Source organism: Parasteatoda tepidariorum, chromosome 8, assembly GCF_982258835.1.
Source record: "Parasteatoda tepidariorum strain Cologne lab strain chromosome 8, Ptep-v5.0, whole genome shotgun sequence".
Taxonomy (NCBI): domain Eukaryota; kingdom Metazoa; phylum Arthropoda; class Arachnida; order Araneae; family Theridiidae; genus Parasteatoda; species Parasteatoda tepidariorum.
Window position 1 is genome coordinate 86791910 of NC_141762.1, and position 26468 is coordinate 86818377.

General features: G+C 29.7%; 1 protein-coding gene across 2 annotated transcripts in view; it reads right to left on the minus strand.

Moving 5' to 3' along the window:
- Positions 1-4266, minus strand: part of LOC107456948 (fibronectin type-III domain-containing protein 3A) — a 112794-nt gene extending 108528 nt beyond the window's left edge. For both annotated transcript variants that reach the window (XM_043044811.3, XM_043044810.3), the window contains exon 1: positions 3417-4266. In XM_043044811.3, the coding sequence (XP_042900745.2) occupies positions 3417-3549 (133 nt within the window). In that variant the 5' untranslated portion in view covers positions 3550-4266. The remainder of the gene's footprint in view (positions 1-3416) is intronic.
- Positions 4267-26468: the final 22202 nt, after the last annotated feature.

Below are 26468 nucleotides of genomic sequence, written 5' to 3' on the forward strand. Positions count from 1 at the left end.
TAGTCTGGTTTGATATTTAAGAGATTCGGACAAAATTTGTGTTATGATTACAGCAAATGACGAAACACAGAACATTCTGTTACTACATAGGATGAACACTAATACTAATAAAATAAACAAGTTCGCATATAATTTCGACATAAATTATGAGTAGGCACTGTATACATGTGGGCCCTAAATTCGAAATTACCTGTATATATAATTAATATATATTACACTCTTTACGGAAACTTTTTTGATGTTACTCATTATAAAAAATATAGCAAAGTATAAGATAAAACAAGGTAAGTCAATAGCTAGTTTAATATCTTCAAAAAACTGCTAATTTTAAAAAAATATGTGCTGATATGTATATTAATAAATGCTAAAGAGTTATAGAAAAATTAAAACACTTTTTTTAAAAAAAATCAGTGACCTTCGAGCAAATTTCATCAAAATTAGGTGGTGATGAAAGAAAAGAATTCACAATTGAAAAGCTATTAAAATAATAATACGTCCTATGGAAAAATGCGCAAGCAACAGTGAATCCGAAAGGATTTGAAACAAGAGAAACATTGAAATAAGGAAAAAATATGACAACCCGAAGTTGACGTCTTCAGGGGGTACCAGCTCCAGAAGTCATAAAAGCAAAACCTTTTATATCGAGAGAGCACTACAAAAAGTCTAAAAATTTCACTCTATTTGCCTTATTATTATTCTGTATTTGCTTTATGTATTTTATATTACGTAATATATTCTTTTCCTGGACTTTGGCAAAACCTTTGGGGTACAGAGAGAGCAATTTTTAGACTTTTTGTCATGCTCTCTCGATAGAAAAGGTTTTGCTTCTATGACTTCCGGAGCTGGTACCCCCTGAAGACCTCAGCTTCGGTTGTCATATTTTTTCAATTTTTTTCATATTTCAATATTTCTCTCGTAGTGATGAAAGGGTCTAAACTACAAGAATCTATTAATTGCTGGCATAAATGTTTTTAAACGAGATGTGTTCAAAGAAAGTATTCTGCTTTTGTGTATAAGTAGCTATTTTATCTATTATTTTGGTGGTACATTAAAATCAAATTTCCTAAATATATGTTAAACATTTAACACAGTATAGAATATAGTTGTGGATCTGAAGTGGCACTTTAAAAATACTAAAACAAAGAAATAAAGTTATTTTATTGAATGCAAAGGGGAGCCAAGCCAGACCCAGAACAATCAGGTGTCTACATGATTGCTGTTAGATTGAGAAAAACCTTTCAAAGGGTTTTTATAGTTTTCTAGACAAAATATTTAAATATAAATGAATCTTAATAACATGGGACCGATTTAATTCCCATAACACTAAAAACTATATCACATTAATTTAGTTAATTAAATCAATTTTATTACTTTGTAGGAAAAGTTTTAACTGATTGTATATTAGAATTAAGTTCTAATTATCGATTAGATTTAATATTGCCAGAGTTTTTTCTCTAGGAATAAAAGAGGGCAGGGCACTTACTCGCAGGAGACTACACTTTGAATTTTGAAAGACCACTTTGAATTTTGACTTAAAGCTATTAAAATTTATCAAAATATGTAATATTGTGTTACTGAATTTGATCCTCAATTTCAAAATTATCCTTTTATTTTATTTCATGTGCATATTTCACGAAGTAATTCTCACACATTATCAAAATAACAGAAAGAGTTGAAGCTTAAGAAAAATAATAAAAGGCAAGCAAAAACACAATCTGTGTATAAATTTTTCTCAAAAAAAAAGAAAGTTAACTAAAAAAAGGGATTCATAGATGAACAACTTTAAAGCTTTTTTTTTTTTACATTTAAAACAGAAAATTAAGAAAAAATATATATTAAAAGGGACATGTTTGAATAAAAAGGTCTTTATTAATATTAATTAAATGGTAAAACTTAAAATCACAAAAAAATTCATTAATATACACCCCTCCCTAATAAAAGATGTGAATATCTCTGAGGCCAAATCTCATGCAAATTTTAGCTATATGACTAGAGGATGTAAGAAAAATCTTACTAAAATGAAGGAATGAAAATAAAAATTAAGGTTAAATAATTATCAAAAACAAAATAAATCAGAAATAAACTTTTTAATAACACAAATGAATCTTTTCGGAAAACAATCTTTTTCCGAATAAATAAATAAAAGACAGTGTTTTAAAGGGATGGCAGCTTATTTTTACGAAAAGGGTGAAGAGGGTGCATGAGGCAGTGCAGGCCGCCCTTCTAAAAACACTGCAGGAGACAATGATATTACATAATATCTATTTTAAAGGTGACAGGATAGATTTGTGTTTGATACAAAATCAAAAAAAAAAAATTTAAATAATCATAATAGAACTTTACAGTGAAAATTTTATCTTACAATGACTCAACCAATGGTTTATGTTTTTCTTTCTTCAAGTTTCGAAAGCAGTTTATCTTCATTTCAGCATTATTTCAAACAAATGTGAAATCATTTTTAGCAACAAAAATTTAATTAAATTTATGTCAAAAATTAAATTATGTTAAAAATTTAATTCTTGAGGAAGGGCTGGTGTTAAATTTCTGTTGTCATTATGAAATTATAGCCTTCTGCCAATTTTATATGTTTATGGAAAAGAACATTCTCCGTAATAATGCTCTTCATCCTAATAACTCAATATCGGTCTTGTATAGAAATATTGGTATTGCTCCGATTAACACCCCTCTGATTCATCTGCATTAAGAAGGATTTGACTAAGCAGAGGATTTATATAACTTTCTGGGCAATATATTTAAATATTAACAGATCTTAATATGATGAAACTGATTAATTTCCAATAACACTTATAAAGATAAATTGAACTGGGCCTACTATAGTTGTGAAAATTACATTTCCTCAACTATAAGCCTGGTTAATGGAAATTCAGAGCTATGAGCTTACACAGAGAGTGAGTATTCCACAATGTACATTCTTTATTAAAATCCATAACAAGTTTTTAATATGAATAGTGATGATTCATATAGATTTTAGAAGATGTAACAGACACTTGTGGTTCATCTACTGGCACAATGAGTGAGCGATAAATGAAACTCTGCTGAATCTAACTTTAGTCAACATCTATCAAACTATAGGAGGCTACAGGTTATTATTAGCAATAAAATGGATTTGGCTTACTACTGTTGTAAACATCCCATAGAATTTAAATCAAAATCTAAATATAAACATTACTAATCATGCAGCAGACATTAATTCAGCAACTGTCATGATGAGAAAGAGATAATAGAAATTTTGCTTTATCCCATTTTTGTCAACAATGAACACATAACCTATGGTTTGGGTTGGGCTATGGGTTTAGTCAGCAAAATTTATAAATTGATTTGGTTTACAATACTTGTGATCCTCCCATATATCAATACACGTACAATAATGTCATCAAATATATTTATAAACTTACCATGGAACGAGCAAGGCATATGGCTACACATATCTTGAATACCATAACAGTAATCACCATATGCATCTGACCCTGGTGGGTATACTTCGTTTCCATTGGGCTCATAATATCCAGCTACCATTGCAGTTATCATTGGAGAAACTAGTGTACTTTTCCTACAATCACAAACACGTAGATTAGAAAAACAGAGCCTGTCACCATAAGCAGTGAATAGTGCCAATCAACGTAAGCAGTGAATCCAAACTCCGACGCTGAACATCAATTTTTGCTACACTTAATGATAAAAAAAAAATGATCTCACACACTGATCATTCACTGGCAGTAAGAAAAAAAAATAACCGGATCTATTGGTATTTATCGGCTTGTTGAAAACGAGTTGAATGTTTACAATAATAAATAGTACAATCAAATGATATTTCTAGCACAAAAACTAGCTCGTAGGACACACACAACAGTAAATCCAAGCGATTGATAAAAAATCCGGCGATTTTTGTAAAAGAATTAATCACATATGTATTAGTTTTTGAATGATGACGTTGAGAGCTACATATTATTTGACGTCTTCAGAAACTAAGTGCTTAACAAAAATAGCCAATGAATTACGTAAATCACTCACACACTCTTCGATATCCAGTTAGGTAGCATTTGATGGACAATTAAAACATATTTCTCATTAATAAAGCAATCGGATTATTCAGATATCAAATCCACTTGTGATTTAAAAAAGCACTTTATATGTAACACACCGATCGCTTTACCGTAATTCGCATACTTAAGATCCTCCACGAATGAATTTCATTGGCAATCATTTCACACAGAATTCGTGTAGCCTCGAACCCAAACAAACAATGACGTAATGATTCCGCAAAAATTCCTTTTCAGTAGTGAAGCGCTACCTAGCGTCCAGAAATTTCTAGATCTCTTTTGTTAAATCGTAAAATAAAATATTCAAACAAGTTCGGAAAAATTTATAAAAATTCAATTTTAGTCGAGGGTTTAGTTTAATGATCTTATATGAAATTTATAAAAGCTTGAATGAGACGTTTATGCAGCCCTCCCTATGTGACGTGGTGCTGATAGAGTCCTGCGTCAGGATCCAAGATTCTTGACTTTTTCTTTGTTTCAAATTTTAAAAATTCAAGCATGGATTCGGAGGGTGGTGATTATCCAGATTAACCTTGAGACTTTTTTCTTTATTTGCCAATACAAAAATTAAAATAGAAATTTAAACAACTGAAATATATATTATTAAAAATTAATTGCTTATTTCTGACATTATACAACGCTTCAAAAAAATTTCATGAAATGTAAAGTTGTTGCAAGTTATTAAAAAAACTAATTAAATTTAATTAAAAATGTGTACAGACTAATACATTATACATAAAAAACAGGTAATGTTGAGTTTTAAGAACGGAAATGTAATTCTACTTTAAGGGTTCCGCACTTGATAAGTTACCAATGAAACTAATCAATATAATAAATTTGAAATTAAAAATTTTAAGTTGCTCATTTTTAAGAATGAAATCTTTAAAAAAATCCTAAATTAATGAATCATGAAATTTATTTCAATATCTAAGCGAAAATCTAACGGTGAATCTAACTTTCCTCGGAAAGAAAAGGTTAAAAAGACTTAGCAACGTTTAGGACTGGTACTGTTTATTATAATTACTATCTATATTTGGTTAGTAGAATATTTAACACAAAATGCTTGTTAACTTGTTAAATTTATAAAAAATGTCCTCATCGATGAAAAAAAAAGTTATACATATGTTAACTATGTTACTAAGAACATTGTTTCATCTTTTTATGCATTAATTTGAAGTTTTTGTAAAAATATTTAACAAACTGATCTAGTTTTACAGTCATTTGCGTTCTGAAAATCTGAAGAAATAAAATCTTAGGAATTAAAAAAAAAATACTTTCATTTCTTTATTTATTTTCCTTTTCAAAACCATTTTGCAATAAAATGACTCTTTAATTTTTTTTCTTCTATATAACAAGTAGAAAATTGTCTCAATGAAGTATGCTTTTTTTTAAATTTAGACTTAGAATTCTCTGGAAATTACAACGCAGTATAAAACTAATGTATAAGCTTTATTCTTCCAAAAATTCATTTTTTTCGCATTTTGTTTTTTATTTCATACTGTAAGTAAATTTTTTTGCCGCAAATTTATGTCCATAAAAATCTCCTCATTCAATTCTTATGCATTGTTTTGAATTATTAAAAAAATTAAAAGCCTTTATTTTACCAGGCTTCGTGTTAAATCACTCAAAATTAGAGCATGATAAAAAATTTTAAATGCAGATTTGGTTTCTTTGTCCTAAGATTGAAATTTAAAGGTGTTTCTTACAGGATTGAAATGATTTAAATCGTGATTAAAATAGCTATTTAAATCACTTGATTTTTTTAAAAAATCCTTGATCTAAATCATTTATGATTTTTTTTTATTTTTATACAAAATTTCTTCATTTAAGCCAGTTAATTTTTTTTAAATAAGTCTTAAATGTAAAATATCTTTGTGCGAAAATATTCATAAATGTATTTCTTTAGGATGTGATTTTTTTATGGTCTGATTTCATTGATAATGAAGATTTTATCCAAAGAAATAATGAAATAATGTAAATTGTTATATTTCAAAATAGATTAATAATTAGATAAAATTAAAGACTTGACTTGAAATTGTTTAATTATACTTTCCCATTTGCTGTGTAGAAAATAATTTGCTTGTAATAAACATATTTTAATTTTACATTAATCAGAATTTGATACCACGTGACTAAATCTTTTCCCTTGTTTTTTCATTCAGTTATTTTTCATGTTTTAAGATCATTATTAATATACTCAAACCACCTAAGTTTTGACCACTCTTTCTTTCGAGTGCTTGTTGGTTTGGCTATAGGTACTTTTTTAGGTGCTCCTAAATGTCGTTAATTCTAATTTGATGATCAGCTCATCTTAGCTTTAATCAACCTAAAAGTACAAATGTTTAGCTACACGTAAGTAGAAATTAAATTGTATGATAAAAGTTACTCATTTTACGAGCGAAAAAAAATCTACAGAAAAAAGATACCTAGAATAAAATTAATAGAAAGCAATAAAAAAGATAAAACAATAATTAATTATATTAAATTAAAACCATTGAGTTAATCGATTGTTTAAAATTTGCTATGCAGTAAGCTGTAATTGAAAATTTTAAATTATAATAATTGATCATTTAAAATATATTTTGTGATAAACTGAACTAAATTAAAACAATAATTAGTAAATTTCAGTACCATTCAGTATTTTTAATTAGGAAGTACTATGTATATTAATTTATAAAGGAAGCTTCGCAAGTAAAATAATACACTTTAATAAACCATAACTGTTAGATAAAATTTTTAAAATTTTAATATCCTAAAATTTTAAAAATTTTAATTTTAATATGACAGAAAAGTTCTGGTAGTACAAAACGATACTTTTCATAATTTATAAATAATTATGCATTTGAAATCATTAAAAAGTAATGAAAAACGGAAAATATAATGATTGACACTAAGTGAAGTTTGATATCGGACAGATGAGGATTCTATACCCTTGAGTTATTATTTTCTAGTATTTAACTTTTTCAAAATAAATAAATATATAACTTTTGAATCATTGTTTCAAACGACATATAAATTTACCACGTTAAAACAAAACCTAAACTTCAGAAATATGTTAAGTTTTTCTCACATCTAACAAAATTGTCAACAATTTTGAAATTAAACTAAATGCATAACAGACTTATTATTTACTCATTATGTCTAATAAGGTTTACTGAAACGGAAGGCGTAAATTTAATGCTAATGTGTTTAAATCGTTATAAGCTCTTAATATGTTTTTAAAATTAATACGATGCATTTTTTTAAACATTATTATCATGAGGACGAAAATTATTAGGATAATCGTTCTTATTATGATATTAATGCTAATAACAATATTACTAAAAACATCATGATTAATGATAGTAATATTATTTATAGGAAATCCAGAAATTTATTTCTATTAAATTAGTAGTGTTTTTAGAATTGCATATTTTATTGTAATATGCATTTTTAATAACATCGTTATGCATGTTTAAATTATTAGATTTTAGTGTTGTGAAGATAATATTAAATATCAGGAAGGCATAAATGTAATAAGGCATGAATAAAATAATAAGTGTTTTTAAATATCAAATTTCTATAGAATAATCTTTTTTTTTTCTGTGCTTTTATGTATGGGGATATTTTTTTAATAAATTTAAAAATCATATCAGTTTTATGGAAATTATCTGTCCGCTGTCCTGTCTCGAAAGGGATTCTATTTTTGAACGTGAGGGAAGCTCAAGATTACCCAGGGACTTAGCTTGCATCTTCCACAATCCCGTGAACCCCATCTCTAGACAAGGTCACTTGGTTTCCTTATCAACCAGCCATATGGCTTTTACAGCGCATGCGCCTCTCTGATATACTGACGCACGTTGTCCTATAACAAAAAGAGATTATTTCTTTTTTTAATTCGAATTTGTTTTTAAGTTGTTTTTTGTTAGAAAATATGCAATAATATGTGTTTAAACGAATGAAAAGGTTCTATCTGATGGGGATATTAATTTAGAGTAATAAAAAAATTACAAAACTGAGCTCCTTCATTCTTCTATCCATATTTATTTTTAAGGGATGGATACATATTATTAAAATTTTTTAAGTCATTTTCTTGTTGCAAATCAAAATATCAAAAATTTCTCCAAAAGGTCTGTGTACTTTTTAAAGTTAAATGTGGAAAAAAAAAGGGCAGGGGAACGTATGAAATCTATTGTTTTTTATATAAAATCTTTTATATAAAATTTTTATGAAATCTATTGTATTTTTATAAAAAATCTTTTAAATAAAATTTGTATAAACTCTATTGTTTTTTTATATTAAATCTTTTATATTAAATCTTTTATATAAAATTTGCATGAAATCTATTGTTTTTTATATAAATTCAAATCTCTTTAAAAAAAAAAAAAAAAAAAAAAATTTTTTTTTTTTTTTTAATATATATAATAGTTCAAAGTTAAAAATTAACAGAGGCTTTTTTTATAAGGAAACTACCTTCCATCGGTGGCTCGCTGGATCGTCTTTTCCTTTTTTCAGAGAATGTGAATTTCTTGTTAGAAATTTATATCCTGAAAAGCACTCTGTTGCCATTAAAAAAATGCAAATGTAGAGTATTAGTGCCAGTACTTTAAAGCTAGATAAAAACTATCGCATATAACAATACGTTTCAGGCAAATTTTTTTAAAAATTAATTATTAAAAATGAATATATATATTGCTGAGTACGGTTTAAAATCTGTATCAAAGAATTTTTGCAAAGTAAAATTAGTATAAATACGGCTCACACCGACCACAGTGCTGATGTAAAATATCCTTAGCGGTAGATGGATCATGGTTTAGAGTTCCCTTGCAGACAGACTAGCCATGAGAGGTTTTCGTGATTTTCCTTTTCACGTAACGAAAATGTGGGTTAGTTCTATCAAAAAGTCTTCCACGAAAGCAAATTTCTCCCGTATCCACGCGAAAAAGCACCGTATCCACGCGAAAATATTTTTTTTTTAAAATTGTGATATTGAAAGGATATCGATAACGATTTTTTTGATATGTCGCCCATCTCTAATATTTAAACTTTCATTTTCCTAAAATTTATATGTTTATCTGCTGTGAGTGATAACGAACCTCATGATTAAATATTGTTGGAGCCAAATCCTGCTTCACGGTGAGTAATTCTTATATCATAGTTTATCAATAACAACTCCATACACACATCACGTGCTTTTCTAAACCATGATTCACTAACAGTTCAGTAATCAACTGTGAAACTCGATCAAGGTTTTCCATCAAACTGACTTAATGCATGCAGATTCATAAGCTTAAAGTGAAAGAATATTTTTTTTTTCTCAAAGGGGCATGATTTTTTATACTTAAAAACCAGAGCTGTGAAGTCGGAGAAAATTTTCTGGAGTCGGTGTTGGTGTCGGAGTCAAAAGAAATTTGCTTGACTCCAGCTTAGTTATTAGATCTTTAGGTTAAAAGAAGAAAAGTGTTTTTTGATCTTTAAAAAAAGTGATAATTATGTGAAGAAAAATATTCTTCTAATTAATGTTGTGAAAATTACTTAAATTATTATTATTAATTATGAAAAGTATTTAAATTAATGTTATGAAAATTATTTATCTTATCACAAACTTAATTTATCACATTTGAATGTTTTTGAGTTAATGATCGAATGATTGCTTTGAATTATTATTGAATTATTATATTAATTATGGTTGAATTATTTTATTAGTTACATTTGAATTATTATATTAGTTATGGTTGAATTATTATATTAATAAATAAATTTTAATTAAAAATAAATAAGTTGTTTATTCATCATGTAGCAATTTAACGTCACTCTTCTAGGGGGGGGGGGGAGTAAATATTTTATACCTTTTTTTTAATTTTAAAATTGGAAATAAGATTAAGGAACATCTTTGTTTAATTAAGAGGTCAGTTATTTGAGGGGGTGGGAGAATACATTTTTGAAATATTTTTTGGTGGTGGATTTTTTTTAGTCAAATTTATTACATAATCAATGCAATGAAATAACGTACAACTGAAGCGCATTTATAACTCGTGGTTTAGTTTAAGGTAAGCGGGAATTTTTCGGCGAATTTTTTTTAGATTTCAAAATATTTTTTGATGTGGAATATCTTTTTTCAGTAAGGACAATTTTTTCCAGCCAAGTCAATTATATGTTTAATTCAAAATTTACGTAAGAGAAGCACATTTATAACCAGTGGATTGATTGGAGCAAAACATTAGTTTTATTTTAGTTATTTATTTTCTTTTTTTAGGGGGGGGGGACATTTTTAAAACCATTTTTCATATCTGTCGTTTAGAGTAGCAGTAATTTTTTTAACTTGATTTAGAATGATTTCTCTCAACACTACATGCAAGCAACTAAATTTCTCTATATGAGACCCGATAATCAAATGAATGATTATCGGGTCTCATATACAGAAGTCTCATGTACGGGTCTCATACATCGGAGCTTTGAAGTTTGTTTGGGTGAAATTATGCAACTTAATTTAATTTCAAATCGCCATTTTGCTACTGCTTTAAATATGTGGAGAACTAGGACCTCCAGGTAGGCACCTAGGTCATATTTTTATGGGGTTATTATTTTGATCAATTTTATTGCATCTTTATTACATCGATATAAGATGTTGGTCTTTCTGAAGAAGAAAATCTAAATTTTTAAGCACTTATTCCTTTTATTTTGTTGCTGCAGAATTCAAAAGTAACCTTTCAAGGAAGATAAAATCGATGCATTTTGCGTATATTACAGGTTAAACTCTTCAATTTTAGTAGAAGACTTAAATTTCTCAGGGTCAGTTTACAAAGAATTGGAAAGTAATGCCAATATTTATAACGTAATGAGTCTTAATAGGGTAGAAAAGAAAGATTTTTCTGAATATAATGATGAGAGAGGTTAGAAGCAAAACAGAGAGAGCTGTGAATTTAAAAAAAAAAAAAAAACATTATGTGAACACTTCAATTAATCAACCAATTCTCTTGTTTTCAGTTATTTTTTTTGGAGGGGAATTTATTAACTATTAACAACATTAATTGTGACAAATTGTTCCTCTGGAAAGGCACTAAACAAAGTCTAACTTGTAAAAAAAAAGAGTCTCCAGCATACTTGAGAACTGGCATTCTCACGATAAAAAAAGCACTGAAAAAACAACTCAGGCAAAAAGAAAAAAAAATATTAAAAACCAGAGGAAAAAAAGCGCTGCAACGCAAAATTTAGTCTGAATTAATGAAATATTATTTCAAAATCAATTAATATATAAAGATGAATGGGAAGTTCGTGAAAAGGAACTTAAGACATTTTTCATGCTTTTCACTTTAGTTTTAAACACTTATTTAAAACTTTTCTAATACCAATAATTGCGCTTTTTGTATCGTGATATGATAATCATTTAACAAATGATATTTTTTAATTTTTTTTAAAGAAAACTGCAAATGATAATGAAATATTTCAACATTTTTGTCAATATTTTCTTAACTTTGTAAGATTAACACTATGAGAGAGTATGTTAATAGACAAATAATACATTTATATATATAGGAATAGTACATAAATTATTTTTTAAAGAATTTCTAATTACATTTGAGTGAATGTTTAATTACGTTAAGATGGAATTGCTTATTAAATTGATTTAGTTTTTAAAGAGAACAACGTATCGCCACTTCGAGTGTCAGTTTTTCATTGCTATCTTAAAGGAACTTTTTTCTTTCGCAAGTTTTTCCCGTGATTATTTTTCACAATATTAATTTTGTCTTCTAAAAATAATGTTTTACAAAATATATATCTATCAGTGAATCTAACTGAAATAGCTAATCTCAGCTGAAATAGCTATAGGATCTCAACAGGCCCCTCATCACTAACAGTCGAGTGGACAGACATGTTATCCACGTGCTACGTCACGAACCCCGAGTCAAGATAAGAAGTGTCTGCACGACCAATTCGACGACGTTTGCAGCAGCATGGACTGTCAGCACAGCGACCGAGGCTTCGGCAACCCTTGACGCTGCATACACAGGCAGGAGCGCCTCCAATGGTGTGATCAACGACGAACCTGGACGCAGGAATGGCACTACGACGTCATCTTTTCAGACAAATCCAGGTTTTGTATACAGCATCATGATGGCCGCATCCGTGTTTGGCGACACCGTTGAGAATCCCCATTGGCAGCTTGCATTCGCTTGGCCCATCACCTGGTGTGATGCTATGGGGTGCCATTGGATACACGTCTCGATCACCTCTTGTTCGCATTGCCGGCACTTAGAGCAACAGTGTACAAGAAATTCGTACTCTTTTTTTTAAATATCTTGATAACAATGAAGAAATGTATCTTGAAAAAAATTAATAGATGAAAGTATATGTAATAACAGAATATTTAAAAAAAAAAATTTGGGGGGGGGGGGGAGTAGTTTGTTAGAGGGTTGCACCCCCTTTTATATTATTCTGCCGGAGCCCTTGGTACCTACTTTTGCTTGTGAGTTATTATTGCTTGTTGTTAAATGCGGAATTTTGAGAAAATGGTGAGTGTTAAACGAAAATACAAGTTTCGTTGATAGCTAAAATTATACAAGCAACACATTAATGAAGAGCCTTAGAATGAATAAATAATATTTAATGTGTCATAAAACTTTTTAAAAGTTACCAATTTTTCAACCAAGAAAAACCATCAATAATACTTTTCATTTTTGTAAGTCATTGCAATGCAGCTTTGTAAAATCGCTTCAAAAATTTAAAACTTTAAACTTTTTATTTTCTTAAAACTATGGCTTTTCTTCATAATGGCATTTTGCGCCAGTTTCAGAATTATCAGAGGAGGGGCTAAACTAAATGACAGGCAAATCTTAACCGAACAGACTTGAACAGTTGTAAAACTCACCGAAATTATAAAAATAGCTTATAATTCTCTAAAAGACGTTACTTGATGTGACGCCTGATCCCTCGAAAAACGGACTAAGTTTTGAAATCAAACGAGTATATCATCATTCAAATAAAAATGAAACCGCTTACACATCATTCGTGTTGATTGCGCTAGCGGAACAATTTGTCAAATGTTTACATTTTTGACAAGTGCACAAGAATAATACTCAACTTCCGGTTTCGTGTCTGATGAATAGTCAAAGCAAAGACCTATTTGTCCGGATGTCTGTTTACAATTCTGATCCGTCTCTTCAATAGTTGGATCACAAATTTTCCCGACCGTAAGAGACAGTGTCTGGGTTCTATCGTTTAAATGAATTGCACGGATTCATAAACACCTGGGGAAAAAAATATATTGGAATAAACACAATAAATTCGACCGTGCATGTCATTCTGGAATTCCATTACGTTGGATGAGATGTCAAGTTTTAATAGAAACACGAAGGAAAAAAAAACACGAAAACAACCCAGGAGTTAAATAATTCATTTTTTAAATTTTACTTTAAAAGAAACATATTCTACATGGTTCTGCATGAAAAAGTACGTTTCCGTTAATTTTAAACTAATTAGTTTTAGGGAAACGGTTTCTATGCACAACTAACAACAAAAGAAACAAAATAAATACGTGTCCTAGCAGAAATTTTACCATGGGATGTCTAGATTTTTAATATTGGTCCTAGAATGGCGTATAAAGAGCCTACATTGGCCAATATAGAACCTACATTGGCTAAATAATGGATACAAAATATCGGGTGAAACTCACAATTCTATATAGGAATGATATTTGTTGTAAAGTGGGTGTAAAATATCGGGTGAATCTGACAATTTTATATAGGACCGATATTGATTGTAAAGTGGTTGTAAAATATCGGGTGAATCTGACAATTTTATATAGGACCGATATTGATTGTAAAGTGGTTGTAAAATATCGGGTGAATCTGACAATTTTATATAGGACCGATATTGATTGTAAAGTGGTTGTAAAATATCGGGTGAATCTGACAATTTTATATAGGACCGATACTGATTGTAAAGTGGTTGTAAAATATCGGGTGAATCTGACAATTTTATATAGGACCGATATTGGTTGTAAAGTGGTTGTAAAATATCGGGTGAATCTGACAATTCTATATAGGACCGATATTGATTGTAAAGTGGCTGTAAAATATCGGGTGAATAGGAAAATTCTATATAGGTGGCCAATATTGGAAAAATAAAGCCCCATTTGAACCCTTGATGAGCCAAGATTCACGAATACTGGTCCAATGAAGACCCTATTTAGTTTGCTGCCAGAGTGGTTTCAGATAACTTTTAATACTAATTCGATGACGTAGCTCTTGCATGCTATCCATGTTGATCACGTAGAACATGTTTAAGCATTAAATAACATGAAATAAATTCATAAACAGAATCGCCAACTAGTACTTTTATTTACGTCGCACTAGAACTGCACAATGGGCTATTGGCGACGGTCTAGGAAACATCCCTGAGGATGATCCAGGGACAACATACATACGTCACCACCCCATTTTACAGGGAAGACACATTTACACACCGATCATCCATCCGCAAATGGTAATTTGAAATGATCCAGAACACAATCAATCTCCAATCCAGTACTCCCAGAGGTATTGATTTGGAAACTTGGAGGAGTTCGTGACCCGGGCATATTTAGCGTGCACCAGTCACCATTTCGTACACGTGGAGTCTTCGGCTGGCGGGGATCATTCCACGATCACTCGGACATGGTCCCACCCCCTACCAGCCACGCTATATCGGATCCCCATAATCGACTTCAGTTTAGATTATGTAAATTTCTAGAGGTTGCATTCTAACTTTGGTATCTAGTTTTGAGCCTGCGCATTGCTTAAAAGTTATATTGAAAATTCCCAATCATTTATCAATACGAAATGACAGTTGAGTGATCATTTCTGCCCTTTGGCATTATTTCTAAGAAAATTTCAAATTGCTTTTTGAGTTTTTCCGTGTAAAATTAAAAATTGATAATAATTAAGAAACAAACAATCATAGCAAAAGAAATTTTAGGCATATAATTAGTGAAGCAACAAATTAGAATTACTACCTGAGTAAATATAGTCACCAAAATTTCTATACCGGACAGGGGCAATTAATCTCCTTTTTTAAAAAAAATCTGTGCAGATTTTTTTTATTTTTGCATTCGTTATTTGAAGAAAAGAAGAAATATTTGCATAATTCCGTTAATTTCATATTCTCCCTTAATTTTTTTGAGCAGTGTATTTTTAGGACTTAAGGTTAACTATAGTAACCTCTCTGCTGTAGAAATAGATTTTTCTAGACTGCGATTAGATTTATAGAAACTAGATTGCTAGTTATGAAAAAAGTTGCAATAGTAAATTTGCACAATCTCGGGACTAATATTTAAATGAATCTTGAGGAATTTTTGAATGTACAACGGATACCAAAAGATGGCGCTGCAATGCAACGGCCAACAAAAATTGGTCTGATCTACATTAAAAACTGAAACTTCGACTTAGAACTGGATTATCATAACAACTTCGAAGTTGTAGTTAGTCGTGAACTTGTTCCTATCAAAGCATGTTCAATCAACAATTATATTTAATTAATGTGCTTTATGAAAGAATATAAACGAACTTAAGTTCGTTTGAAAGAATATAATAACCATAATTCGTTGAAAGAATATAATAATGAAGATAATAATTTATTTTAAATTGTATTGATACATCTATTTTTTCATGTTATAAAAATATTTAGCAATAATTATTACATTGGTTACTACGAAGGGGTGCTCACCTCAAAATATTTTACTTTAGCTTTACCATGTTGTTGTTGCTGCTTATCCTCATGTGACCTGACGAAGTCAGACCAGATCTATGAATCCGTTGATTTGAATGAAATCGGAGACCAAAAAAGGAGTAGAGTAGATGTCTTCCCACAGAAGACCAAGACAGTCCAGTCTATGATCAGCGGAAGCTGTCAAGGTGGGAGGGCTTGCGTGCTCTAGCAATCCAGAGAGCTATGCCGGCGGTAGCGTAGCTTCTGGTAGGGTCTACCATGCCGGACAGATCTTCGTTGGGAAGGAGTCAAACTAAGAGAGATACCTACGAGAAGGAAACCTCTGATCCAAACCCACGCCCAGCGTCTGTTCTCCATGTCAGGAACGACTTGAGTGTCTGTAGAGCTAAGACAGTCTTCTACCTCCGGGTGCTCCAGTCCTCGGACAAACAGAAGCTGCAAATTGCCTCACCATAAACCATCAGTTTGACCATAGTCATAATAAACTAGCTAAGGAAATATTAAGTTAAAATATTCTTAAAATACTATTTTTTCTATTTCATTTTCAAGTTTCTGTAGTTTTCCCTGTTGTAGTGTTAATCACAGCTGCGGAATTTTTGCTCGCGGCTGGGGAAGTGCTGTCAAGTGTCTCCCTTGAGTGTCCCACCAGTATTCAATAGGATTAAAATCCGGGGACATCGCCGGCCATTCCATGCGTGCAATATCTTCACTCTCCAACAGTTCTGTGACAGCTATTTTACGATTAGGTGTAGTATAATCGTCCATGAAGAGAGAAGAGAGAGAGAGATAAGCTCAGAACCCACAACACCTCTAAAAAGACGCACACGAGGAAGGAGAACCTCGGTACAATAGCGAGAAACAGTGACTGAACCACCTTGGAAGATGTGTAAATCAGTACGAGTACCAAGCACGATACCGCCCGTACAAGAACTCCACCTCCTCCAAATCGGTCTCTTTCGATGATGTTATAGGGGTTATTGGTTCCTCCTCGCTCTCTTCAGATGAGTATGCGTCCAGAATCACAGGCCAGGCTAAATCTGCTTTCATTCATAAAGATTACTCGAGCCCTTTACACATCTGTCCAGTTGTGTTCCTGGCACAACATTAAATGTTTCCGGTAAACTGGCGTTAGTGGAACACGCAGTACTGGCCGTCGTTCTACTAGACCACCCTTGTTCAGTCTCCTGGCCATGGTAAAACGCGATATCGGGTGTCCAGTACTTTGCTGTGCGTTCCTATAGCGATTTCTTCTGCTGTTAGCAGTCTGTTCTTTCTAACCTCTAGGACTATATACCGGTCATTCAATGTCGTGGTTGTGTGAGGATGACCTCTACTCTTCTAAACTTCCGAACTGCTGTTCCTGTCCTCTGAAATGTGTTCCAAGCTCGTGAAATGATGCTGTGTGCGATCCGGAACTCCGCAGCCGCTTTGGTCACCCTTCGACCTTCTTCCTACTTCCCAATGATTCGACTTTGCTTGAAATCATCCAGATATCGTCTTATGTGTTGTATGCTGACCATATCACACCGTGACAACAAATTCACTTCGTTTAAACTGATGTCAATACCATTCGCATAAATACTGAGCTGCCACCGCCAGTTCGTTTCATTTCCTTGCGACATGCCCCCGGTACGTCATGGTGCATATGCAAATTTTCTACTTTTCCGTGGTCTTCTCAATGACTTTTTCTCCGCTGTAACTGCCTGTTTTGTTGTTATGCTAGTTTTTTCATTTCGTCCTCAATTTTTGTACACCAGTGTATCTACTGGGGGTGGACAAAATAAAGGAAACACATCTATACTAATACATTTTTTCTTATTTCTCCAGAAATACTTAGAGAATCATTTTATAACTTCAAAAGTCTATAAATCATGCGATTTTTCATGCATATCAATGAAGTTTAAAACTTTTAGAGGTTTGAGGGACAAACAAAAAAATTACAAACTGAAAATAATGTTTCTGAACACCTGATGCCAAAAAATGTAGCAATAGATTCGCAACTTGTGACAGTTATTTTGGTTATTACATGAAATTATATACAATATTACAAATTAATTATATGCAATAATTATGTTCATATTTATGGAAAAAATGGAAATTTTTATTAAAAACTGATTTTTTTTTTGTTGGCAATATTCAAATTGTTTTTTTTTTCATTAACTACCAAATACAATATTAAAAAATGTTTTTTTTATTTTATTTATTTTTTTTTTTTTAATTTTTCCCCGCGAATGCGCATCATATAAGAACTACTTTAATTACTCAAATCTTGCGCAATTTTAAGCGAATTTTTTTTCAATTTTAAATTTAAAAAAAATTCGCTTAAAATTGTATAATACAAAAATACTATATTTTACTAAAAACTTATGAAAATGATCTTTTCCGATTTCATTACTACGCTCTTATAAGCTACTTTCGTGAATGTAACGTTAGGATTTTTCAGTCAAAATTTTTGTCACTTTTCGACTAGCTAGAACACTGGAATTTATGTAGGAACTCTGTACCACCTGATGACTGCTAGTTTCATTCATTTTCAGATCGCTACAAGCAAAATTTATTTTCAGATTCAATTTATTGACTTTTGAAATTTCGACCACGTTTTGATTAGCTAGATCAGGGGTTTCCAACTTACATGAGGCCGGGGGCCACAATTAAAAACACAAATCAAATGGCGGGCCGCAACTTTATCAAAATTTTATGTAGGACTCTTTCATGTTTGAAGGAACATTAAATATTCAGATTTTTACCAAGTTGTACAAAACAAAAGTATTGAATTACAAATTAAAATAAGAAGTTGATTTTTAAAAATATTTTATTGCATATTAAAAAATTCGGGCTACAATAACTTTAATGTGCACCCATGTATTAAACAATTAATGTGCAACAGATATCTAATTGTTAAGATATAAAACTTTAAAAAAAGGTTGGTATTAAAACTTACATAGTAGCACACAAAATGTTCAATGACAAGATTGAGGTTTGTCTGCTGCAACCACCAGAGAATAGATATTTACATTTTAAATTTACAAATGCGTGAGTAAATATTTCGTCCGAAATGAGTGGTTTCAAAAAGTTAAATCGGAGAAATTCTTCGAGAAAATTTCTGATATACACATGCTAAATTATATTCACAAAATGTAAAAAAAAAAAAAAAAAAAGAAATAAAAAAGAGCAACATACACGATTATTTTTGTATTGGAATAAATATTTTCTTGGATGCAAAACCTGAGAAATAACTTTTTTTGCACCGTTGCACAGTGGGCCAGAAGACCATGATCTTTGGCCAAAAGTCAAAATTAAGTTTTTAATTAAAGTATGTCTGGGCAGTTTAAATATCGCCCAAATTAAGTATTCATAATCATTCCAAACATTATAATTTACTTTTTGTACCAACGAGAGTACAATGTAGTGAAAAATATGTTAAAAACATTTTTTTTAAATGTAACTCTTAAATTTATATTTCGGAAATATATATAGGAATTTCACCTTACTGTTGCATTTTTATCAGAGTAATTAGTCTGAAATTACTGTACAATTTTTCAATTTGTTGGATTAGGTAATACTCTTGACAAACTTATAGTTTATATCATATCATTTGACATTTTACAATGTTTGAATCACTTTCGAAACTTATCTCCAAAAAGTTCCACGAGGTAATTAGCTAAACTTTTTTTTGTTGTCTTCTTTGATGTTTCTTCTTTCGAAAAAACCTGCCCCATTTTGCCCATATTGCAAAGGTGAACTAAATATACCGAAAAACAAAAACTGTTTTTTTTTCATGGTTTCGCTTTATTTTGTAATTAATTAACGCTATTTTGTAATATTACTTCGGAAATATAATTTGCTTTTCATCTTTAATATAAAATTACGAAAATTATTCTATTTTCAGTGCTATATTTAATTATTTAAACGTGCTATATTATTTTTACTTTATTTTAGCTCGCCATATTTCAGCCGCCATTTTGTTTGCTTTTCGGAATTTTTAGTGTATATCAAAATTTCTGCTATGAATTCAATTTACCTGCACATAAAAACCCCCAAAATTTTGAAACAAATTTTATCGAAATACTAATTTTGGCCACGAAACCTTGGATGCTGGCCCACTGAGCGTTGGTATGATAAATTTTACAGAAACGAAGAAATTAGGTTTTTATTAACGAGAAAAGTATTTTAAACCCATATAGATTTTTTACGAAAATTGTCCGCAAAAAGATGACAACTAATATATTTTAGTTCGCGGGCCACAGAAAAGGCTTCGCCGGCCGGATGCGGCCCCAACGCCGCCAGTTGGAAACCACTGAGCTAGATTGCTCATAACTCACCCGGAACTGTCCCTGATGCTAATATAAGTTAGACTTGTTTCCTAAACTTGTACAAAAAATTTATTTACATTCTATTGCTGATCACAATTTCCACTACTCATCGACAAACTACCAGACCCAAAACTAAAACGAATTGAGGAATAAAAAATTTCAGAAACTACGTTTTTCAAATGAACTAAAAAAAGGAAAGAAAAAAAAAATTTAAAAAATCGATTTTCGTCAGACCAAAAACAAAGGTTCATCACATTCATTATCAATCACCGATAACGTAATTCGTCAATGAAGCGCTGTTCTTTTTTGGTCTGACAAAATAGGTATTGGTTATACATATTTTTTTTAACTTATATATCCCGTATTCATTTTAATAAAATAAAAAATAATTTTTATAAAGTTTAATAAAGTAGAAAAGAATTATTTTTATAATGCACGACAAGTGCAGTTTATAAAAATTCAGAAATAGTTAAAAAGTATGAAATGTGAAAGGTATTGTTTCTTCTTCGCAAACGTAAAGCTAATATTAATTAAATTTTTAAAAAAAATTCTAAGTAAGTTGGATTAGATTTTCAGTTAAATTTAATTGGGCCTAATGGACTTAAACCGAATCACTTGTTAAATTCATTTAATTATCAAGATGCTTTTCCCTCTGTTTTTAATAGTTCTTTTAACAGCTCTTTTTCCGGTGCTTTCATTCCAATGCTTTTTTTTTTTCAATTTTGGATTCTAAACTTTCTAAATATGAGGGGGGGGGGGTGGTAACCGCAATTAGTTAAATATGGTCAGATAAGTGGCTGTACGATTTTACCCCTTTATATTAATTTCAATTTTTGTGTGTTTTGCCTCTTATCACATGAATAATTTAATTTAAATGACACAAAAAATTATTGCACATAGTTGATTCCAAAGACAATTTTAAACAAAATATAAATTTTTCCATATTATTTATAACTTTTTACTGCTTAGCACTAGATTGTCCAAGGAAGTCATTTTGACTGCTTTTAAATTTAATTTAGAAAAACAATTATATATATATATATATATATATATATATATATATATATATATATATATATATATATATATATATATATATATATATATATATATAATGACACAATTTCTTAGAATTTTGTGACTTTTTGTACAACATATATAATTTTTTTATTGTTAATATTTACGAATAACTTGTTATATAACTGTAAATAATATCAAAAATATTGAAAATTAATTTTAAACAAATTTCTTTGCACATTAGTTATTCTTTTACAATCCAGTCATTTTGACTGCTTTTGGGCAATATAGGTACATAGCATAAGTCTTTCTAGTACTAGTTTAATAATTCGTAAATTTGTAAAATCTAAAGTACAAAAATCTTTACTTCAATTAAAATTGCGTAATTCTAAACGGCAAAATACATAAGAGGAAAACTGATCGAATTGTTTCTTTGTAATTCATTGCTCGAAAATTAATCCGTGGATTCCATTTAAATTTTGTAATTTCAAATTGTGCAGTTTAAAATACTGGAAAAAATTTCAAATCATACAATTCTAAAATTTTTCGACTAAATGCTAAATTAAAAAAGAAATAATGATAAAAAAAAATCTTTTTCGCATAAACGATAAATTAACATAATGTCTAAAAAATTCTTGATTATTCTAAATAATTTCAAATATGCTTAAAGTGAAATTTGCATTAAAGGGTCCAAAATTTTGGCCACTGACGAAACTATCGGAACCATGTTTACCGGTTTGTTGTGGTTAACCCCCAATGTTTTGAGGGTCATGAATCAAGTTCCGTTGATGAATAAAAAGAGCATGTTTATTCAGAGGAAATACGTTTTTGTGACTGATTTCGTAATTTTAAATATCTTTCATCGGCACAAGTTAATAAGCATATTTAAGGTTAAACCCTTGAACCATTAAGATTGCATCTTAGTAAGTGAAAAATCCGATCACTTGATCCAAAACTTTCAAAGTTGCTCCATTTTTTAGCTGGCGCACTGTATGCATTTAAAACACAAAAATGAATACTTTTCCGAAAAAACATTTAAATCAAAATGGCTTAACCATATGGAATCTTTAGTAAATGTCATTGTTTTATATTAACATTCAGACCAATGATAAATTGATATTTAAAATTTGTAGGTAAAAAACGCTAAAAAAATAAAAAAAATAGTTAAGTGGCATATTTAAGCTGAATTATCGCGCATAGGGTTAAACTTGTTTACAAATAAACAAAACGAAATATGCATGAAAAATATGGAAAATACGGATGTGAAGAACTTCCCTCGATAAGCCTACAAATAGTTAAAAGTTCACATTCGGCTTGTTTTTCCAATGATTATGATCTTCATTAAGTGGGTTTTTCCCACATCTATCAAAAAATATATGAGTGATTCCGAGAAATCGAACAATTTATCAGCTGGCGGTCTTGTTTTTTCCCACCTAAAGGTTCGAGGCTATTTTTATCAATTACGTAAGGAAAGAATTAAAAGTAACCTGAAATCAAACTAATTGTGCCAATTAAATTTCAAGTGTCACACCAGTTTTTGATAGAACTTTTTATTTTTCTTCAGATTTTTGAAATTTATTTGATTTGTTCTTTCCAAGACTCTTTAAAAGTTGGTATTTAACTCGTTAACCAAATAGCTTATTTTAAAAATTACTAAACTTTTTTAAAAGTCGAGAATTCGGCGAAATAGTTTCCTCTAGATAAAAATTATCAAAACCTATTAATAATTCTCAATTTTTACTAATTTTCATAAGTCCAGACAAAGCAGTGTGGGAGTAACTTTTCAAATATTAAAAAATTTGAAACAAACGCTTTTCTTTTTCATAGAACTGTGGTTTGATTTTTTGCGCCATTTTCAGAATTGGCATAGAGGCCGTTAGCTGAATATAGGTTAAACTTGACCCAACAGTCATGAATAACTGTTGCAAATTAACAGCAGTTATGAAAAATGCTGTTCGCAAATATGCGTTATTTCATATAGCGACAGAGACTTCGAAAAACTGCCTCAGGATACATCATGGTAATACATGATTTCTTTATTAAGTAAATTATATATCATTCATCATAATATATTTACTTGTTATCATCATGAATATATTATGATGGTTAAAAATATCTTGGTTAAACAATAGATTTGCTACCATCTTAATATATTTATGGTAAAAAAACTTACCATGAATGAGAAATTATAGAAATGTAACTTCTTTTCAATCTAATGCGGCAAAAATATTTATTTTTATAAATACAGTAAAAAAATTTTTAAAAAAATGGCAATCAAAAAAAATTTTCACTAGTATATTTAAAAATTTTTTCCAATAATGAACAACATTGCAAGATAAATTCCCTTCAGTTCCATCAGCGTCCAAAATATTCGACAACATTTACTACAATTTTATCACTTAAAGTTTTTGTTTATGTTTGTACGCATTTACAAAATTAGTATACATTTACAAAGTTTATATACATTGATAATATGAAAATATAATTGATTCAGAGGCATAGTTTAGTAAATAGGCCCAGTGACAAACTGAATTTTTGCACCTTTTATTATACGAGCGTATAGTATAGCGTATACGCTATACGTATAGCGTTGTACTTAAAAAAAAAAAAACTTTTTGGGACTATTTTAAGTTTTGAGTAATGTAAAAACTTATATCAATCACACTTGGAATTTTTTTTTCTTTTTAAATTTTATATACAATAAGATTTTGCAACTTTATATAATGATTAAGACAATGTAACTCGATAACTTACTATATTTTATTCGATTGTGTTCCAAATTTAACAGTATATCTTATTAATGTATTTTTATTACAAATAGATGCTTTTGATTTCGTTCATTTAGTTGTTTTTTTGATGATAAAGGATTTTTCTATGTACGCATCGTCGATTTGTGAAAAATAAAATACCTACGTGCAAAACAACCAATACAATTTTTCGGTAAATTGAAAAAATATTTGAAGAAGTAATGGAGCCAGTCCTGCAACTAGCAAATGAAACATGAGATATTTAAAAGAGAAAAACGTTTTTCTCAGGAATTCATTTTTAATTATTTTCACTAATTTGACAACCCCTCTGGAGATCGCGTACGGGGACATACATTCCCTCTTGGCCCCAACCCCCTTCCCCTAACCCCCAACTGGAAAGATGATTTAATTTAACATCTTGTTACGGCGACAGCAATTTTATATGATATTAGGGTTCTAAGTATACCGATGTATTATGTTTCAACTTCAAACCGATTTCTCTGAGAATGTAGATTCTAGAGTATTTTGAAATATATTTTATAACGTTTTATTTAAAAAAAAAAATGGAAAAATAAATAATTAATGACCATATAAATAATTAAACGGAAGGGGGTAGGAACTCCTGATTTTAATCGATACGTAAGGTAATGATATAAATTAAAACTGAAAACCTTTAAAATTAGAAAAATCTTCCTTTTATAGCCACTTCCTTCTCGCTCCCGTGAAAATGACGTGGTGAGATTTTGCCCTCTATTTCTCGCTCCCGTGATATTAACGGACTGGAGTGCTCAGAAGTAACGCGGCAATAAGAATAAAACTAATTCATTTCTTTTACCCGCAAAACATTTTATTTCTCATTTTACAAACCTGATGGCAGTACCAGGATGTTTTTAAGGTAATTGTAGATAGTTAGTTTATTTTAAACTAGTTGCAGTACTAATCAAATACGTAACACAAATACAAAAGCCAAAAAAATAGGCACTTTTATGACCGTTTTCTTGAAAATTAACCGATCGTTAAGGGGATAGAAAAGTGGTTACATTTTCAGTGGTTACATTTTTATCATTAAACGTAACATTTTATTAAAATTTAACAATATTATAAATCTGCATTTTTATTATTAAAATTAAAAATATATATACAATATAATACAACAAAACATAATATTTTTTATAGACAAAAAAGTTTTAAGTTTTTTTTTTTTTTTTTTTTTTTTTTTTTTTTTTTTTTTTTTAACAAAAAATTTAAAAACAAACTTGATAAATCATAATTTATAAGATACCTACTGCATCAAAATTAAACAATATAATAAACAGCAAATTAAACTTATGACATTTAAAAGAGAAGAGCATTTTACCTTGGTATTTATTTTTAAATATTTTTCATTTTTCATGAATTTGGAACGCATTTTCGCGCCCGGGAACATTTTTCCTTCTAGCTGCGCCATTGACCCTCGTTTGTCGAAATTTCTTATGACGAAGAAAAATTGACAAAAAAAGGTAAACGATTCGATTTAAGTAAAGTCAGTTTTATGGTAAACAAATGTCTCATTATGTAAATAAATTGAGTATTGTTTGGCGACAAAAATGTGAAGAAATACAACATAAAGATATTCTACGATATTCAAAAAAGTGCTATAACATTTCAAAATTTTTTTACATGTAATAGTTAAAAATAATTAAAAAAAACAAGTTTAATAAATTTTTTGATTGATTTTTTTTTCTTTACATTTACGAGTTTCCTTTCTTATAAGCTTCATACTTCTAAGTAAAAATCGAATTTTTTTTAAATATTTACAGCTTGAATCTCATGAGATAAAATTCTAAGCATTGAATTAACACATCCGCAAGATGAAATTTAACAGCAGCCAAATGAGAAGAATTCGTCAATTGTATATTGCAGTAAATTATTGATTATCAAAGAATGCCGGCATTTGGTCAATGGCATGCAAATAATGCTGGACAGATATGCGTTAATCAATAATAATTAATGAGGCAGTAATATTTAAAGTTCGAATATCGTCTGGTCCGACAGTCCCGTGTTAAATTTCTTCTTCCATTTAATACATGCTAAATCATGTTAAGTTATCAAATCATGATAAGTAGTTAAGTTGGATTCGAAATTAAAATCAACTAACAACTATGTTATTAAAATTTTATTAAACTTTAAAAGCTCATCATATCAAAAAATTTTGCTTTAATAGGTGAACTTAATGTTGTCTAGACGCGGTGTAACCGCGAGAATCTAGAAACTCGACAGAAGTCTAGACAATCATGAATTTAAGACAGAAAGATTGAATTTCGCTGCAACCTCATTTTAAAACTTTAAATAATCAATCATAAGACGAGGGACGAGACATACCTTTCAATAAATAGAAGTTAAAGTAATTAATTTTTTAAACCTTATTCTGAATTGTTTTGTTAAAATGAGAAAAAAAAAATCGTCTGCATAGCATTAAAAAAAAAAAAAATTCCTCACCGGTAGGATTTATCAAAAAACTTTCCTGTTGCTATTTGTTTGTTCTGTCAAGGGTTAATATATTGCAATCAAATTTCAAAATACACTGTTTTTAATAATAAGAGAAAGGAATGTTTGTATGGCTCTATAGTTTATTGACCTATAAATGATCAAAATTCGTTTTTAAT